This window comes from Lissotriton vulgaris, chromosome 1_1 (assembly GCF_964263255.1).
Source record: "Lissotriton vulgaris chromosome 1_1, aLisVul1.2, whole genome shotgun sequence".
Taxonomy (NCBI): Eukaryota; Metazoa; Chordata; class Amphibia; order Caudata; family Salamandridae; genus Lissotriton; species Lissotriton vulgaris.
This window is the reverse complement of record NC_141685.1, coordinates 1481835357-1481855574: the sequence shown is the minus strand read 5'-3', so window position 1 is coordinate 1481855574 and position 20218 is coordinate 1481835357. Positions and strand designations below refer to the sequence as shown.

Below are 20218 nucleotides of genomic sequence, written 5' to 3'. Positions count from 1 at the left end.
TTGAGGCGCCTTTGGAGATCCACCATAGGAAAAGCAGACAAGCAGGCCAATATCTCCTTTGAGAAATGCACCAGGCATCTCCAGGACCCCAAATCCACACAAATAACGTTGGTGCCCGAATCGCAGCTGGATACGGAACAAGACTACGACATCAGAGCCGTTATGCAAGAGGTAAGAGGTAGCCTACGAACAATCGATACCAAACTGGATTCATTGGTGCAAAGAATGGACCAGGTATCCCAGAAAGTAGACAAGCACGAGGCCCGGCTTGACTCACTTGAAACCAGGGTATCGGACTTTGAGGATAGACAAGAGGAGACACAAGGACACCTGCTACAGATCGACAAGGTGCTGCAGGTCATCAAGGCGCACAATGAAGACCTAGAAGTGAGGTCTCGACGTAATAAAGTTTGCGTAACTGGTGTTCGAGTCCACTGTAGGAGAGTAGGGTCTGCAATCCTATGATCACCCAGATTTTTTTTGCTTTTGTTTCACTGGTTTACGACTTTCTCTGGCTGTGGGCCTGCCAATCAGACCCACAGCCTGGCTGTTCTCTTTCTAAATTACCTCATGTACCCTAGGTGCATCTACCAATTGGTACTGGGCCACCTTATCAGACCCTGTAACTCAGGGCATAGGTGTACCCAGGGCTGCCAGGGGCTGCAGCACGTATTGTGCCACCCCTGGCTGGCCTCCTAAATTTGACACAACTGGCTGCATGACAGCTGGGGCAAAGTCGTGTAATCACCCTTTGCTGTAGGTGTAGTATACCTATACCTAACCCTAAAATGGACACACAGATTCCTATCAGTCACTCCTATGGCAGGCCTTGACAATCCTGAAGGCAGAGTGCTTGGAATCGTGTGAGATGGTGCTCTGGCATGAGCTGAGCCTGTCTGCAGCTTGCGGAATCAAGTCCTAATAGCTGTTCCATGATATCGCATACCATATACTCTTAAGTGCATTATAATCCTCGCGGTTAAATGCTATCTTTGGTATTGCTTTATCAAAACATGTCGAGTAAGGTGTCATACGAATTGGAATACTAACCCCTCGCCAATTCTGGCGACGGGGTTAGCATTCCACCCTTCTAGAGGGACACGACATGTATGTAACTGTGAACCCCGGTTAAAGTTAACTGAAGCCTCAGCTCCACAAAATGGATGCTGCCACCACAGACACGAGTCTGACCCCCTGCAGCTGGGAGTCCTTCCAGCGAGGGGAGCCTGGACAAAGGGTTTCCTGTCAGGGGCGGTGCTAGCACCGTCCCAGACATGGTTTTGTGTATCCTGGGTAGGCAGGGCTTTACAGGAAGGTGACTGCTGAGTGGCACCCCGGTGCTCACTACGCATAGGCCGGTCTGAACCAGTTCCAGGGGCACACCAGCCCCTGGCCTGGGGAAGTCCGGCATGGCTGAGGGGTGTAACCACCCCCCACCTAGTCCCACCCATAGGCAGGACCTAGTCACCGGGTCAGCCCCCTTTTTTAGTATAAAGATGGGAGCGGGCCCCCTGTTAAAATTAGATCATCTTTGGAATCAAGATACCACTTTCTTCGAAAGGACTTCACGATTTCTTCTTCAAGATTCTCCCTTGTGGCTAAGGAGTAGTCACCCTGCATCCGCAGGCACCATCCTAAAGAACACTGCGGTCTGCTGCAAGTCCTTCATCACGAATCCGACGACCCAGCTCGACGAGACCCGGCTTCCCTGGCACCTCTGACCTCTACTCACCTCTACAGCCCAGCTGAGAACCGTGAGTGCGACGAGACCTCAAGGGACCGACGATCGCCAAGACTGCACGACATCTTTACTGCAAGCCCACCGTGTCCTCCACTGGTGAGTGCTTTGGGGTCCGAGAAGCCCCGACCCTGCGCAGCTCCAGCACCCAAGATCAGCCCCCCTGCATCTCCACGATCTGCGTGGGGCCCTTCTGCTGTTTGCTGTGCACCGCGTTGTTTGGCTACTAGCCGGCTGGCTTGTGGCCCTCTGAACGACGCCCAACGACTTCACGACTGCTGGTCTGGTTGCTCCAGGCTGGCCTTTGCTTCCTTCTTCAAGAGAGGCACCCCGGACCCTCCTGGTCCACTCCAGACGCCATTTTAGGTCCACCGCGTGGGCTTGAATTTGCCAAGGCTTTGTTGCCCAATCCTGGGTCCAGCGACGCCGACAGCTTCTATCTTCGTGGGACAGCTCGATCCTCCATCCTGGTCGCCGACAACGCCTCCTGGTCCGTGAGATCTTCGAGTCAAGCGTCACCCACTCACCTAGTCGAGGTGGCTACCATCCGGTGCCCTCCTGGTGCCCACTGACTACTGGCTAGTAGTCTCGAACTTGGTCCCCTCTGCTTTCAGGTGACATCTATCTTCAAGATCCAGGCTTGGATCCGACTGAACTTTCTTCACTGGTCACCGGCCAGCATCTTTTCTTCCGGCTCCTGGTCCGTCTACGAGGATTCCCGACGTCTTTTCAGACCTATGCAGCTGCAGCCCCTGGGCTAGGTAACTTCGGCATTTCGGTGCCCCAGCATAGCCTCACTATCCAAGGGTCAGAATCTACTTTCGTTTTCTCCCTACCAGGTCGGGTTCGCCCGAGAACACTAACTTTCTAATTCCTAGCTACCATAGACTTTTGTCCCGCATCTCGCGTGAGAGTGCACACACTGCACCCGAGTCCCCTAGGCCTCCTAGACATAATCTAACGATTCCCTAGTCAAGTCCTAGCGATTCCAAAAGCTATTAGTACTGTACTTACCTGCTAGGAATTTCGCATTCCACTTTCAGAGTATATGGTTTTCCGTGCCCCTCGGGCATTTGTATATACTGTGCTAACTTAAGTATTTTTGTAAGAGTTTTGGTTTGTGCTTAGTACCCTGTCCTCATAAAGAGTACAGGGCTGTTGTGATCTTTAAATAAATAACTGTTTATTTTCATAACACTTGTGTGGTGTCCTTTCACTTGGTATTCAAGGGGTATATGTGTGGTAAACAGCTGGCTTAACGCGCCCTCTCGAGTCTTTAGCCTTAGACTGCTCGTATCCACGCTACTAGGATAGCTGGTCTATAAGGTTGACTTACAACCAATCATCAATAAGGGTTGCTGGACTGATACATAGTGTTCACTAGAATAGTGAGCACTGCATATCAGGCCACCTTCTCACATTGGTGAGCAGCGGTTGGGATTTGAGCTTGCTGTTGTTTTACCACACGTATCCTAAGAATATCTTGTTGAAAGATCACATAAGTACTGTTAGGTACACATAACTAAAGCTTAGAATACTCTGAGTTCTACTGAACCAGCTGTTGTAGCTCCTCAAGGCTTAGCACACCTTGGCTGCAACTCTTAGCAAGGGATCAGTAGGTAAACACATAGTGTAGGTAGGTGCATCACTTACACCACACTAGAAACAGTATGTCGGACAAAGGAGGAAACACTGAGGTTCCCCTTGTGTCAGTTGACCCTCCACAGGTCATCCCTTCAAGATATACTGCGCTTAGCTTCCATGAGTTACGACAAGTGTGTACCTCTAGGAAGATTAAGCAGGGGTCTAACCCCACAACTGCCTTTCTGATTGGTCTCTTAGAGACTCATGATGCAAGGAGGGCTGGTAACCCAGACCCTTCTAATTCAGATGGCAACATGCCCTCCTTACAGGGTCCCTTTGATGCCCAGGACCATCCTCTTCAGGAAGCAGATGATGCTGATGATGAGGATGATGATTTGGTATCAGGGGATGAGGCAGAAAAGGAACAGGTAGAAGTCAGCAGACTAACCAGGTCCAACTTAAGCAGACATGAGATGGGCACTAGGGGACCCTTGGGGCCACTCTCAGGTCAGCTTAACATTGGGAATGGACGAGATAGATCTCTATCAAGAGGCTCTATCCGATCCCTTCATACCAATGGCTCTCAACGTTCCTCTCAAAGGGGAATGACATCTCCCCAGAGGAGAATGTATGAAGCTAAGGAAAAGGCAGCCAATCTGAGGATTGAAAGGGAAGAACTTGCCCTGGCCAAAGAGAGGCTTGCCTTTGCTAGAGAGCAACAATTGAGTGGGACAGTCCCCACTGGTGGCAGCATTGTACCTAGCAATAGGGAAAGGAGTTTTGATACAAAACACCTTGGTAAGATAGTGCCCCCCTTTAAACAAGGGGATGACATCCACAAATGGATTACTGCTTTGGAGAGGGCCTGCACTGTGCAAGGTGTTCCCCCAAGTCAGTGGGCAGCTATCTTGTGGCTCTCCTTTGAGGGTAAAGGAAGAGACAAGCTCCTCACCACAAGGGTGGAGGATGCTAATGATTACCAAGTCTTGAAAAATGCACTGGTTGATGGGTTTGGCCTAACCACTGAGCAGTACAGGGTGCTGTTCAGGGATACCCAGAAAACTCAGTCTCAAGATTGGGCTGACTTTGTAGATTGTGCCACTAAGGCTTTTGAGGGCTGGTTGCTGGGCAGTAAGGTTACTGATTATAAAGGATTGTACAATTTGATGATGAGAGAGCAAATTTTAAACAATTGTCAGAACCAGTCGTTGCATCAGCATCTTGTTGACTCAGATCTGACCTCTCCCCAAGAATTGGGAAAGAAGGCAGACAGATGGGTTAGAACAAGAGTTAAACAGAACCAGGGCCAGAATCAAGGTGGTCAGAAGAAAGCAGACCAGAAGGGTAAGGATTCGAAAGGGGAACAAAATGACCAGAAGTCTTCGACAGGTCCCCAACAACCCAAAGAGGGTGGGGGTCAGGCTCCCCAAAAGAAGAAAGAAGGCCAATCTAAAAGGTGGTGCCAATACTGCAAAAGTAAAACTCACTGGTTTAGTGAGTGCACCAAGAAAGGAGGAGGGCAGACTCCTGCCACTGCAGCCCCTAAGGCACCTGTGCCCCCTAGTACAGCCAGCAGTGGTAGTGCACCTCCCAAGGGTTTAGTAGGGTTAACCCTGGGTTCTGAGGGGAGTGACAACTTAGTTGGCACCCTCACTCAGGCTGTCCTTGTCAGTACAGGGGATATGGATATGTCCCCTGACATAAGTCCCAATACTTTGGGCAAATACAGACAGACACCTTTTATTAATGGAAAAATGGCTCAGGCCTATAGGGACACTTGTGCCAGTGTCACAATGGTGACACCTAGCTTTGTGGACCCTGGACAGATCATGCCAGGTACAGAATTCCTGGTGACCAATGCAAGCAATGTCACTACCAATCATAGTATGGCAATTGTAGCTTTCTCCTGGGGAGGGGTAACTGGCCAAAAGAAGGTTGTAGTTAGTTCAGACCTCCCAGTGGATTGTTTGTTGGGCAATGATTTGGAGTCATCACAATGGTCAGAAGTGGAGCAGAGGACTCATCTGGAAATGTTAGGTTTGCCAGCACATGTGTTTGCTGTGACTAGGTCACAGGCCAGAAGATGCCCCACTGAACAGGTGCTGGATCCTGGAACAATGGACCAGACACCTTCCAAGAAAAAGAGCAGTAGGGTTAAGGCTGTGCCTTCCCCCTTGCCCCAGGTTGTGGATCAAGTCTCAGAGGAGGCTGACCTGCAGGAATTGAGGGAAACTGAGCCTAGAGAGTTTGAACTTGATCAAGTTGAATTCTTGGGTTCAGGGGGACCCTCAAGGGAAGACCTGGGGAAGGACCAGTTAGGCTGCCCTTCTCTTGAACCCCTCAGACAGCAGGCTGCTGCTGAGGCTGCTGGGAACGCCACAGGTGCCCACAAGGTATACTGGGAAGATGGACTCCTGTACACTGAGTCAAGAGACCCCAAGCCTGGCATGACCAGGAGGCTGGTTGTACCCTTGTCTCAGAGAGGTTTCCTACTTACCTTGGCCCATGAGATTCCCTTAGCAGGACACTTAGGCCAGACAAAGACTTGGGACAGGCTTGTCTCACACTTTCACTGGCCTCACATGAATGAGGATACCAAGGAGTTTTGTCGCTCCTGTGTCACTTGCCAAGCCAGTGGTAAGTCAGGTGGCACAACAAAGGCCCCCCTTATACCAATGCCTGTGGTGGGGGTGCCCTTTGAAAGAGTGGGGATTGACATTGTTGGTCCAATGGAACCCCAGACAGCATCAGGGCACAAGTTTATACTGGTGGTAGTGGATCATGCCACCAGGTATCCTGAAGCTATTCCACTTAGGACCACCACAGCCCCTGTGGTGGCAAGGGCCCTAGTTGGAGTGTTCTCCAGAGTGGGCTTCCCTAAGGAGGTTGTCTCTGACAGAGGTGCAAACTTCATGTCAAGCTATTTAACTGCTATGTGGAAGGAGTGTGGTGTCAATTACAAATTCACTACACCCTATCACCCACAATGCAATGGGCTTGTTGAAAGGTTCAACAGGACCCTAAAAGGGATGATTCATGGACTACCTGAAACACTCAGGCGTAGATGGGATGTCCTGATGCCCTGCCTTCTGTTTGCTTACAGAGAGGTCCCACAAAAGGGGGTTGGCTACAGCCCTTTTGAACTTTTGTATGGGCATCCTGTGAGAGGCCCCTTGTGTTTGGTGAAGGAAGGATGGGAGAGACCTCTCAAAAAGCCTGCAACCAACATAATGGACTATGTACTTGGTCTCCGCTCCAGGATGGCTGAGTATATGGAGAAGGCATCAGAAAACCTTAAGGCCAGTCAAGAACTTCAAAAAGCTTGGCATGACCAAAAGGCTGTCCTGACTGTTTATCAGCCTGGACAGAAGGTGTGGGTGCTGGAGCCAGTGGCCCCAGCAGCACTCAAAGACAAATGGTCTGGGCCCCACACAATCCTTGAGCAAAAGGGAGAGGTCACCTACCTGGTGGACCTTGGAACTCCCAGGAGTCCCCATAGGGTACTCCATGTCAACAGGCTCAAAGCATATGTCGACAGGAAGGACATGAGCTTGCTCATGGCCATAGATGAGGGACAGGAGGAAGAGAGTGACCCTCTCCCAGACCTGCTCACTCAGAATCCTGATGATGGGTCAGTAGATGGTGTTGTCTTTTGTGGCAGCCTCTCTGAACATCAGCAGAAAGACTGTAAACAGGTTCTTCAGTCTTTCAGACGTATGTTCTCTCTGACACCCAGTCAGACCAATTGGTGCACCCATGAGGTTGACACTGGTGACAGCCTGCCAGTCAAGAGTAAAATCTACAGGCAGCCTGATCATGTTAGAGACTGCATAAAAACTGAAGTGCAGAAAATGTTGGAATTGGGAGTCATTGAACCCTCAGATAGCCCTTGGGCTAGTCCAGTAGTTCTAGTGCCAAAGCCTCACACCCAAGATGGTAAGAGAGAGATGAGGTTTTGCGTAGACTACAGGGGTCTCAATGCAGTCACTAAGACTGATGCCCATCCAATACCAAGGGCAGATGAACTTATAGATAGATTGGCTTCTGCCAACTACTTAAGTACATTTGACTTAACAGCTGGGTATTGGCAAATCAGGTTAGCTGAGGATGCCAAGCCCAAAACAGCATTTTCAACCCCTGGTGGGCATTATCAATTTGTGGTAATGCCCTTTGGTCTGAAAAATGCACCTGCCACCTTCCAAAGGTTGGTGAATCAAGTCCTTACTGGGCTGGATGACTTCTGTGCAGCATATCTAGATGATATTGCTGTCTTTAGCTCCACCTGGGAGGATCACCTGGTCCACCTGAGGAAAGTGTTAGAGGCTCTGCAAGCAGCAGGCCTCACTATCAAGGCCACCAAGTGCCAGATAGGGCAGACACAGGTTGTATACCTGGGCCACCTTGTAGGTGGAGGCCAGGTTCAGCCACTGGAGAGCAAAATACAGTCAATCAGGGACTGGGCTCCTCCAACCACCCAGACTCAGGTTCGAGCTTTCTTGGGCCTGACTGGATACTACAGAAAATTTGTCAGGAACTATGGTTCCATTGTGACACCATTAAATGAACTGACAAGTAAAAAAATGCCAAAAAAGGTTCAGTGGACAGCAGGCTGTCAAAAAGCATTCGATGACCTAAAGCAGGCCATGTGCACAGCACCTATCCTTAAGAGTCCAGACTACTCCAAACCATTCATTGTCCAAACAGATGCTTCTGAGTTGGGTGTGGGAGCTGTTCTTTCTCAACTGAATTTTGATGGTCAGGATCAGCCCATTGCTTTTATAAGCAGAAGGCTGACCCCCAGAGAGAAGAATTGGTCAGCTATTGAGAGGGAGGCCTTTGCTGTGGTTTGGGCCCTGAAGAAGCTGAGGCCATACTTGTTTGGCACTCACTTCAAGATTCAGACCGACCATAAGCCCCTCTTGTGGCTAAATCAGATGAAGGGTGAAAACCCCAAACTGCTTAGGTGGTCCATTTCCCTACAGGGGATGGACTTTACAGTGGAACATAGACCTGGTACTGATCATGGCAATGCCGATGGGCTCTCCAGATATTTCCACTTAGAACAAGAAGACTCACCTGGTCAAGGTTAGCTTATTGTCCCAAAGTTTGGGGGGGGGTCATGTAGGAGAGTAGGGTCTGCAATCCTATGATCACCCAGATTTTTTTTGCTTTTGTTTCACTGGTTTACGACTTTCTCTGGCTGTGGGCCTGCCAATCAGACCCACAGCCTGGCTGTTCTCTTTCTAAATTACCTCATGTACCCTAGGTGCATCTACCAATTGGTACTGGGCCACCTTATCAGACCCTGTAACTCAGGGCATAGGTGTACCCAGGGCTGCCAGGGGCTGCAGCACGTATTGTGCCACCCCTGGCTGGCCTCCTAAATTTGACACAACTGGCTGCATGACAGCTGGGGCAAAGTCGTGTAATCACCCTTTGCTGTAGGTGTAGTATACCTATACCTAACCCTAAAATGGACACACAGATTCCTATCAGTCACTCCTATGGCAGGCCTTGACAATCCTGAAGGCAGAGTGCTTGGAATCGTGTGAGATGGTGCTCTGGCATGAGCTGAGCCTGTCTGCAGCTTGCGGAATCAAGTCCTAATAGCTGTTCCATGATATCGCATACCATATACTCTTAAGTGCATTATAATCCTCGCGGTTAAATGCTATCTTTGGTATTGCTTTATCAAAACATGTCGAGTAAGGTGTCATACGAATTGGAATACTAACCCCTCGCCAATTCTGGCGACGGGGTTAGCATTCCACCCTTCTAGAGGGACACGACATGTATGTAACTGTGAACCCCGGTTAAAGTTAACTGAAGCCTCAGCTCCACAAAATGGATGCTGCCACCACAGACACGAGTCTGACCCCCTGCAGCTGGGAGTCCTTCCAGCGAGGGGAGCCTGGACAAAGGGTTTCCTGTCAGGGGCGGTGCTAGCACCGTCCCAGACATGGTTTTGTGTATCCTGGGTAGGCAGGGCTTTACAGGAAGGTGACTGCTGAGTGGCACCCCGGTGCTCACTACGCATAGGCCGGTCTGAACCAGTTCCAGGGGCACACCAGCCCCTGGCCTGGGGAAGTCCGGCATGGCTGAGGGGTGTAACCACCCCCCACCTAGTCCCACCCATAGGCAGGACCTAGTCACCGGGTCAGCCCCCTTTTTTAGTATAAAGATGGGAGCGGGCCCCCTGTTAAAATTAGATCATCTTTGGAATCAAGATACCACTTTCTTCGAAAGGACTTCACGATTTCTTCTTCAAGATTCTCCCTTGTGGCTAAGGAGTAGTCACCCTGCATCCGCAGGCACCATCCTAAAGAACACTGCGGTCTGCTGCAAGTCCTTCATCACGAATCCGACGACCCAGCTCGACGAGACCCGGCTTCCCTGGCACCTCTGACCTCTACTCACCTCTACAGCCCAGCTGAGAACCGTGAGTGCGACGAGACCTCAAGGGACCGACGATCGCCAAGACTGCACGACATCTTTACTGCAAGCCCACCGTGTCCTCCACTGGTGAGTGCTTTGGGGTCCGAGAAGCCCCGACCCTGCGCAGCTCCAGCACCCAAGATCAGCCCCCCTGCATCTCCACGATCTGCGTGGGGCCCTTCTGCTGTTTGCTGTGCACCGCGTTGTTTGGCTACTAGCCGGCTGGCTTGTGGCCCTCTGAACGACGCCCAACGACTTCACGACTGCTGGTCTGGTTGCTCCAGGCTGGCCTTTGCTTCCTTCTTCAAGAGAGGCACCCCGGACCCTCCTGGTCCACTCCAGACGCCATTTTAGGTCCACCGCGTGGGCTTGAATTTGCCAAGGCTTTGTTGCCCAATCCTGGGTCCAGCGACGCCGACAGCTTCTATCTTCGTGGGACAGCTCGATCCTCCATCCTGGTCGCCGACAACGCCTCCTGGTCCGTGAGATCTTCGAGTCAAGCGTCACCCACTCACCTAGTCGAGGTGGCTACCATCCGGTGCCCTCCTGGTGCCCACTGACTACTGGCTAGTAGTCTCGAACTTGGTCCCCTCTGCTTTCAGGTGACATCTATCTTCAAGATCCAGGCTTGGATCCGACTGAACTTTCTTCACTGGTCACCGGCCAGCATCTTTTCTTCCGGCTCCTGGTCCGTCTACGAGGATTCCCGACGTCTTTTCAGACCTATGCAGCTGCAGCCCCTGGGCTAGGTAACTTCGGCATTTCGGTGCCCCAGCATAGCCTCACTATCCAAGGGTCAGAATCTACTTTCGTTTTCTCCCTACCAGGTCGGGTTCGCCCGAGAACACTAACTTTCTAATTCCTAGCTACCATAGACTTTTGTCCCGCATCTCGCGTGAGAGTGCACACACTGCACCCGAGTCCCCTAGGCCTCCTAGACATAATCTAACGATTCCCTAGTCAAGTCCTAGCGATTCCAAAAGCTATTAGTACTGTACTTACCTGCTAGGAATTTCGCATTCCACTTTCAGAGTATATGGTTTTCCGTGCCCCTCGGGCATTTGTATATACTGTGCTAACTTAAGTATTTTTGTAAGAGTTTTGGTTTGTGCTTAGTACCCTGTCCTCATAAAGAGTACAGGGCTGTTGTGATCTTTAAATAAATAACTGTTTATTTTCATAACACTTGTGTGGTGTCCTTTCACTTGGTATTCAAGGGGTATATGTGTGGTAAACAGCTGGCTTAACGCGCCCTCTCGAGTCTTTAGCCTTAGACTGCTCGTATCCACGCTACTAGGATAGCTGGTCTATAAGGTTGACTTACAACCAATCATCAATAAGGGTTGCTGGACTGATACATAGTGTTCACTAGAATAGTGAGCACTGCATATCAGGCCACCTTCTCACATCCACAAACATAACCAACATGGAGCACTTCGTTGAGAAAATGCTGAAAGAAATATGCACGGAGGAACTATACTCAATGTTTCTTGTGGAACGAGCTCACCGCACTCTGACTCCAGCCCCCCCCCCCTTACCCCCCCTCTCGCAGCCTGCGCTTAGACCAATCCTGGCGTGCCTGCTACACTACAGAGACATTTTGAGGGGAGCCAGTGAGAAAGGAGAAATCCAATACCAGAGGAACAGAATTGCCCTCTACCCTGATTTCACCCAGGTTGTTCAAACTGCACACAGAGAATTGATTTCAGACAAAAAACTGCTCCAACAGACGGGAACGAAGTATGCAATGATGTATCCTGCAAAGCTCAGAGTGCACACAGGGGTAAACCCCTGATATTCAGCGAAGCAAGGGTCGCTTTGAAATATGCCAAGCAAAATGCCAGGAGACAACGCTGCCAAGACGGAGCGTCCTCTCCCTCCTCCAGCACCCAGCTACGTGATAATGACTGATTGGGGGGGAGGGGTCCATACACCCCGGCTGTGGGACTGTTGCAATATTAGCAACCCCCTGTGTATGTTAAGCTCTGCCCCAAATGAGTTTAGTTCCCTTGGAACCTAATGACTGTCCATAATGTGAATCCTTTAGCCAGAGTAAACTAAGTATGCTCAGCCACCCTGTTCTTATCGGGTAGGGCAGTACGCAGTCAACCCCACCCCTTTACGGGATGATTTCCTGTTGCCCCATGTTTCGAAGGCTTTGTTGTGTAGTGAGTTCTATAAGGGAAGCACAACCTGATTTGGGGGATGGGGGGGGGAGGGGTTGGTGTGGGGTGGGTAGTTACGGATTGTTGTTTGTTTAAGTACCACTCGAACCTTCCACTGATGTGTCACCTGACGATCGGCACACCACATTATCCGCAATTGAGGCCTGCACACAAGGGCGCAATAATGTCAGACACAGACGCTTGCAGGGAGACCTGGGAAGCCTCAGGACAGGATCTTCTCACTCACACACACACACACACATGTCCTACCGATCCGCATGACCTTTAACTGTCTAAACTCGCCTGCATGACCTGGAATGTATGGGGTCTAAACGACAACTGAAAGGCGTGGTTGGTACAATCCTATTTCGTCAGACATGCAGTTGATATTGGTCTCCTACAGGAGACCCACCTCCAGGAGGCAACTCGCTCGCGGTTAACCTCACACAGATGGAGCGAGATACACAGTTAGTTATTCTAACTATTCCAGAGGGGTGGCAATTCTAATACGAAGACGTGCCTTGGCAAATACAACATGCGCTGTGCGACCCGGAAGGTCGGTATCTCATCCTAAAGGGGACATTATTTCACCAGCCACTGATAGTAGTTAACTTATGGCCCGAACATGGATGACCTCACATTCTTCCTACAGATTTGCAGTCGTTCAGAGACGCTGCAATAATTTGGGGTGGGGATTTTAATATAGTTCTGTCACTGACCATGGATAGGTGGGGGGGGGGGGGGGGGGGGGGGGGGGGCAGCGGGGGCTTGCGCTCATCACCCTCAGGCAGCGGAAGCCCTAAACAGTATCATACTGGACTATCACTTTCTGGTCGATTCATGGCGAGTGCAACACCACATGGCCCGCAAGGGGACGTGCATTACACCACATAATCAGGCTTGGTCCAGAATTTACTTTTGGCTTCTGACTAAAGACTTACACATCTGGGTTCAAAATGTCACTCACTACGCGCAGACTTTGTCTGACCATGCCCTGGTGGCTCTGTCGCTTTTGGTCCCGAAGCCCTATCAGCAGCCATTTGCGTGGCTCCTGCCCACGAACGCACTACTAGCTGCTGCCTTCTGCGAAAGTATCAGAACACACATTAAAGAGTACTTCGAACACAACACTGGATCGGTATCCACGGAGCGTGCACTGTGGGAGGCATTCTAGGTGGTGATAAGGGGGCACTGCATCGCTGGCCAAATGTTTACACAAACATGCAACAGTGCGTAGGTACGGGGAGGGGGGTAGGCCGGGTAAGACGCCCGCCAACCTATTGCGGACACCCAGAGGGTCCCCGTTTATTACTGAACTGGCCACCATGGATGGTGCAACAGCGCTCATCACCGGATATTCTGGCAACTATGAGGGGTTTGTACGTGCGGCTATACACAATCAGCTCTAGGCCCCCGGACGATATCTTGCTGGACTATTTTGACTCCATCGAGTTAATCTGGTTCAACAGAGCTCACGTGAGTATTTAGAGACCCCCTTCACGGTGGAAGACATCAAGCAGGTCATAGGTGGCCTTCTCGCCGACAAAGCTCCCGGAACAGACGGCTTGAAGGCCAACTTCTATAAAGAATACTCAGGAGCTTTTAGCGCCACGACTCTTGGCCGTATATCAGGAGGCCATGGAGTCTGGCTGCCTGCCCCGCTCAATGCGTGAGGCCATTATTATAACTATCCTAAAACCGGACAAAGACCCATCGCTTTGTGACTCATACCGCCCACTATCCCTGATAAACCTAGATGCTAATTCTTTTTGCTTAACTCCTGGCCGTCCGATTTCAGCCACTGCTTCCCATGATTATACGCCCGGAACAGTACTTCAGCCACTGCTTCCCATGTTTATACGCCCGGACCAGTCCGGCTTCATTCCAGGGAGGGCCACATCTCACAACCTCCGGACGCGGTTTGCTTTAATGCATTACCTTGCACCACATGTCCCGGCGATAGTGGCGTTCCTGGATGCCACTAAGGCATTTGATTCATTGAAATAAGGGTTCCTTTTTCCACTGCTACAGCGAATAGGCCTCAGCCCTGTTTTTATACAACAGATAAAACTGCTCTATACTTTGCCCACGGCACGCCTCGAGGTGAATGGCCCGATTTCAGGTCCCATGGCCATCACGAGAGGCACTAGACAGGGTTGCCCCCTATTGGCGTTACTCTAAGGCATAGCTACTGAACCGATTGCCGCCCATATTAGACAGCATCACACACATCGTAGCAATAGGGTTACCAGAAGTCTCACTGTATCACTCTATGCAGACGACATTACTTTGTATGTGGTAGACCCCAAAGAGAATTGAGCACCTATGACGAGGGAACTGGTGCACTATGGGGAACTTTCTGGGGTAAGGATGAATTGGGATAAATCAGTCATAATCCCCCTGACGACCGGGACCCAGCACTTTGAAACAGACTACCCTATCAATTGGGCGACAGGACCAACGCGCTATTTGGGAATATGGATAAGCAATGATATTAATGAACTATGGATAGAGAATTACGGTAGGGCGGTGGACTGGATCACAGAGGGTGCGCCTCTGGAAGACGCTCCCATTGTCCCTGATAGGACAAATAGCGGTGGCCAAATGGTAATTTTGCCCAAACTATTGTCCCTGTTTGTGAATGTCCCTATCCCACTCACCTCACACCTTTAAAAAAAAACTTCGATCCCTAATGATTGAACTGGCATGGGCGGGGCGACAGCCGAGGATATCCTGGGAGGTACTCACCTTCCCACAGGCTCGGGGGGGAGCTTGCGGCTCCTGACTTTGCTTTTTACGCTTACAGCGCGCAGGCGCAGTTCCTACATCACTGGACACACCCCACGCCCTTTCAGCCGCATGTGGCCATTGAACTGGATAAAGCATTGCCGCTTCCACTTGCCACTGCTGTATATCAACTGCTGTATATCAGCCATATAAGCGCCCACGCAATGAAGTAGACACTGTAGAAATGATGAGATGGGCATGGATGGGCCTGCGCAAACAAGCGAAATTGGAGGTGCTTTATGCTCCTTCCATGCCACTGGACAACAACCCGCAGATTCCCCCACTCCGAGACTGCCAGACACAGGAACGGGCATTGACGCATCGGCTGCGGGTGGGCAGGAACCTTTTCCACGGCGACACCTTCCTAACGATGCAGCAAATGTGCGACCCCGCAGACCCATCAGCAGCGGTTTGTCACGTTTCCGGGCCCTTCCCCACACTTCCAGCACTCAAAAATATTCTTGTGGTAGAACACGGCTGCAAGCTAATCACTCGCTTATACAATATTACACAGCGCAACCACCCACTCGCTGTCCCGGGGAAGACATAGGGAGGGAAGCCACAGATGACAAGTGGAAGCTTATCTGCGGTCAAATGGAAAGGCTATCCCCTAACTATCATCTTAGACTGATTCACTTCAAGTACATCCACCGCTTATATCGGACCTCGATACAGTTGCACTGCATGGGCTGCAGCCTGACGACTGCTGCTGGGGCTGTGGGGCTGCACAGGCAACATTCCTGCAAGTAGCGTGGCAATGCCACCCCATAGCCAATTTCTGGCTGCAGACCCTACACCACATACACAACATCGGTCAGGAACTGCCCTGCCACTCTGGTGGTGGCTTTGTTGGGCGCCATCGCAGATGTGCCTCCGAAACTGAGGAAGTTAACGGCTATGCTATTACTCATGGCAAAGCGCCAGGTGACTCTGCATTGGAGGGCGCCCCTCCCGCCAACAAAAGGTTGGATAGTGAGTGTCACTCAGTGCAAGATCCAGCTGGAGTGCTTCTGGGAGTTAATGCCGACACGAGCAAGGCCCAGGGACATTTGGGACACGTTTGTCAACTGGTTAAACACACTAGATACCAATGATCTCTAATATGGACATTAAGAAATGATATCTTCTATGTTGTACCGCAATGTGGGGTAAATGTCTGGCCTACTATACTGAGGTGCCTCTTGTTGCAATGGAAGCTAAACCGTGTGCACAAAACTCTACGTACTGTATTTGGGTCTGCACAGATATAAAACGTGTCTATGATGGTGATACGTACATTCAATTGATGATGTGATTACCAAGCAATGTACTGCTATTTGTGTTCGTGAAAGTTTGTAACTTAACAAATGCCAATGAAAATAATATTTAAAAAAATATACATCTAAAAACCAAATAAAATTTAACTTTTCTCACCCCAAGGTATAACATGTCTTCTCAATATCAATAATAAAGAAATTCTTCCTATATTACACCCTTAGCACATCCAGTTGTGACTGTAATGGTAGTAAAATAATTGTTAAGAACCTTAGCAACTTTTTCCAGTGCAAATGAAAATGAGTTATCCCTAAAGTCTCAACCACTGAACATGGTAGAGGAAACAAGTGACAAAACTAGTTTATGAAATCGTCTAGTTAGGCTCTTTAACTTGTAAACTACAGAATACATCTGTTTACAGATACAAAATAATGTGTGGTTGTTCGACTACACCTTATATGTTGCTTTAACATGACATATCATTTCAATGAAGATAATACCTTGCATTTGTCCCAGCTGGGAAGAGGTTCACAGCTTTGATTAATAACTGTAAGTCGTCTTCTGGGTAATGTTTAGAACCTCCTCCCCCTCCTCCAGATGACTGCTCAGAGCTCTTTGATGCCTGGCGCATACGAGCCTCTGACTCCTCCTTTTCTTTCTTAATCTGTGCGTTTACTTCTTGGATCTGAAAAAGATCATCCAAGATATTCAGTATGAAAAATTTCCAACAGTTCTGAAATATGAATACTTGTTTCCGTTCCAAAAGGAAGGGCAAACACACCATGTCTCTCAGATGGGCAGGCTCTGTTATTTAGAGGGCATAATTTCTAATGTAATGGGCATACATTACTAACTAATAAGAATTGATTACTTCCAATGTTTGTATATTTGGTCCAAAGCTTATACCAAAGATGCTCTTTAACTAAAGGGCCAAATCTAGTTTTGTTACATTTCAATCAAGAATCCCATCTGACCATAAAGCACCCTCTCCTCAATTTAGGATAACACACAGACTTTAATCTGGATTAATGATAAAGCAAGGTGTAGGAAGTGGGCTCTCTCTATATAGTGTACCAAAATGGGGTGCACTGTGTATCCCTCACTAGTGTACAGGATGCTTGCTGTAACAACTTCAAGGTGCTCTATTTGTGGTAGAGTGATCGGCAGCCTTAGCCTTATCAGAGGTGAGCGATAGGCATTTGTTGCACACAGTCAAAAAATGAGACACTTAATAACAAAATCCGACACAATTTAGAAAAATAACACTTTTATATTCATTTAGACACCAAGATCTTCGAGATTAGAAGTAATGACATGTTAAGTCCCCTCTCACCCTGACAGTATCATTGGTCAAACATGGATGCAAATCGAGTATTATTTTATAATTAATTTACATCAAAAAATATCTTTAATATACTGCATTCACATTTTGTATATCTACATAAAAATAACATTTAGACATTTAATATGACTAATTCTAAAAATAAAATGAAATAAAGATTTATTTTAAATGTTATGGAATGTATTTGATAAATTTCCCTTTGTGGCAGTGTTAGTCACTGTCCCCACTTATTTTTATGGTAGAGTTGCAGTACAAGTATTTGACCATGGCTAGTGCTTCACTCATTCCAAGGCTAGACTGCCGTAAAAAAGCTTGAAGAGATGGAAAAAGAAATGCAATCATATAGTGACTGGCTCTTAAAAAGAAAAATGGACAAACTCAAAAAAGATGTTCAGTATTTTAGCCAAGAAAAAGTTTACCCCATCTGGCAGACAACTTTTACCAACCTGAACCTTTAGGTGAAGCTTCAGACCAATCTAACCAGAAACACATGCCTAAGAAAGTGACCACGTTTTCAGACACCTCGGGCTCTGATAATGAAGGTGCCAATAGTGACACAGATCAAGGTACAATGAACCAAAGGAGGAGGCTACAATAGAGGTACCAGGCCTTTTTTAGCCAGGCGAGGCAATGCAGAGGGACGCTGGAAACCCAGATATCAGCCCAGATTCAGGGGAAATTTTCAACAGCACAACCAACACTATCCCCCGCCCCCAAATCAACAATACCCAGGGCCACAGATGCATGCATACCCTCCACCTCAAAACTACCAGGAAGCCTCCAACATGTATCCGAACCCGAATCAGTATTTAGTGACCCGACATGCACAGTACTGGCGCGACTAAAGGAGATACCTATATTCAATCTAAGCAGCAACCAGCTAAACTCTGCAACCGAAAAACTACTCACTAAAGGCCTCTCCTTTGTCCCGCATTCTACAATTAACAAATTTGAGCTCTTTAAAGATCTTATGAGCTTCTTCAGAAAGATCAGGCTTCAGAACTTCTTCGAAGGTACCAAACATGAGTTAGAGCCAGTAAGCAATCGATCAGGTCTAAAACCCCTGTCCACTTTCTTACCCTCGCTGGAACAAGTCTCTCCAGAAATAGCTATATTCGAGCATGTAGTTTTCAATAAACTAACAACAGCCATTAAATATATCCCACCTCCTAGTTTTAATATCACCCATGATGAACATCAAGCATTGCAAGCACTAAAAACTAATAATGATAGAACTATTAAGTGCTGCGATAAAGGTGGGGGAATTGTGGTGTTAGACACAAAACAATACATATACAAAATGGAAGAACTATTGCACAACGAAACTCATTACACCCCAATTAAAAAAGACCCTACCAAAAGGGTACAATCCAATATCCCTGCACTAACGACGAAGGCACTCAATGATAACATTATCTGTGAGAAAGAATGGCAATACCTCAATGTCCAACAACCCAAAATGGCAGCCATATATTGAGTCCCAAAGATTCACAAAAACAGCCAAGATTCACCGTACAGACCAATAGTTACCACCATTGGGTCCATAACAGAACCTCTGTCTAAATATATTGATACCATTCTCAGGCCACACATACCGCGCATTCCATCGCACATCAAAGACACCAGAGACATTATCAACGTAGTTGAAAATCTAGATTTTAACTCTAAGTCTCAATGGATGGTAACCATGGATATAGAGGCATTGTACTCTAATATACCACAATCTGGAGCCATGGAAGCAGTATCTTGGTTCATTGAAACCATTAATGTAGACTGCTCAAAATCCTTCATTTTGGACTGTCTCAACATAGTGTTAACTGAAAACACCTTTGATTTCAATGGCTCACTATACCAGCAAAGAAAAGGTGTAAGTATGGGGGCTTCCTGTGCCCCAACTGTGGCCAATATATACATGGCACAGTAGGAGTCAAAATATATCTACAACGACATCGCCCCTTTTAGTGAGTCCATTTCTACATGGTCTCGCTATATAGATGATATATTTTTTATTTGGACCTCAGAAGCTGATGATCTTTCTACTTTTGTATCGTGGCTAAACTTATGTGATGAAAACATCTTTTTCACTGCTACATCTAGTCAAACCAGAGTCGAATTCTTAGACATCAGCATATTAAGTAAGGATAATGGTCTCAATGTGGACTTGTTCGCCAAGCCCACAGCACGTAATACATTATTACATTACACCAGCTACCATCCCAAGACACAAAAATCCAGCATTCCATTTGGCCAGTTCCTACGAGTTCGTAGGAACTGCTCATCGGTAGCAGATTTTGATAAAAGAGCGGAAGACATGAAAAACAAGTTTATAACTCGAGGTTACCCCAAGCGTCTAGTTCGTTACTCATACAAGGGAGCAAGATTCTTTGAAAGACAACATTTGCTAACTCCTCAACCTAAATTGCCAAACTCCAAACTGGTATTCGTGACAAGACATTCTACCATGTATGCCAAAATACAACAAATAATAAACGCAAACTGGCACATCTTGAATGCCACCAGACCTAAGGAACAACTTCTACCTAAACCTGTTTTTGCTTACAGAGTCTAGAGCCGCCCTGCAGTGTGCGCTTGCCCCATCCTTTGCAGGGCTTCTGGCTCAAATGTTTCTATTTCTGCCTCAATAACAGGTTTGACTAGGGCCCACCCCCCCTCCCCCCTCCCAATTTGTGTTTACCTATCCCTCTTACTTGGTGGGTGGCCACCTAATATTTGCTGCCGGTCCCCAGTATTTTTCTTACTTACCTCATGGAGGATTATGGCGATTACTATGAGGAGGGCGTCCAGTATTTTCCAGTCACTGCCGAATTTTGTGACGCAGTGGACACCTCCATTTTTAGGGCGAGCTTAGACACAGGGGCCCCTCTAGAGAAGAGACTCATTGAGATGGCGCAA

At 48.3% G+C, this 20218-nt stretch overlaps 1 protein-coding gene across 1 annotated transcript in view; it reads right to left on the bottom strand.

Annotated features, from left to right (window-relative positions):
• The window catches only part of DNAJC2 (DnaJ heat shock protein family (Hsp40) member C2), a 321120-nt gene that overhangs the window by 93440 nt on the left and 207462 nt on the right, over positions 1 to 20218 (bottom strand). The window contains exon 13 of the mRNA XM_086967334.1: positions 16464 to 16648. Coding sequence (XP_086823460.1) covers positions 16464 to 16648 — 185 coding nt within the window. The remainder of the gene's footprint in view (positions 1 to 16463; positions 16649 to 20218) is intronic.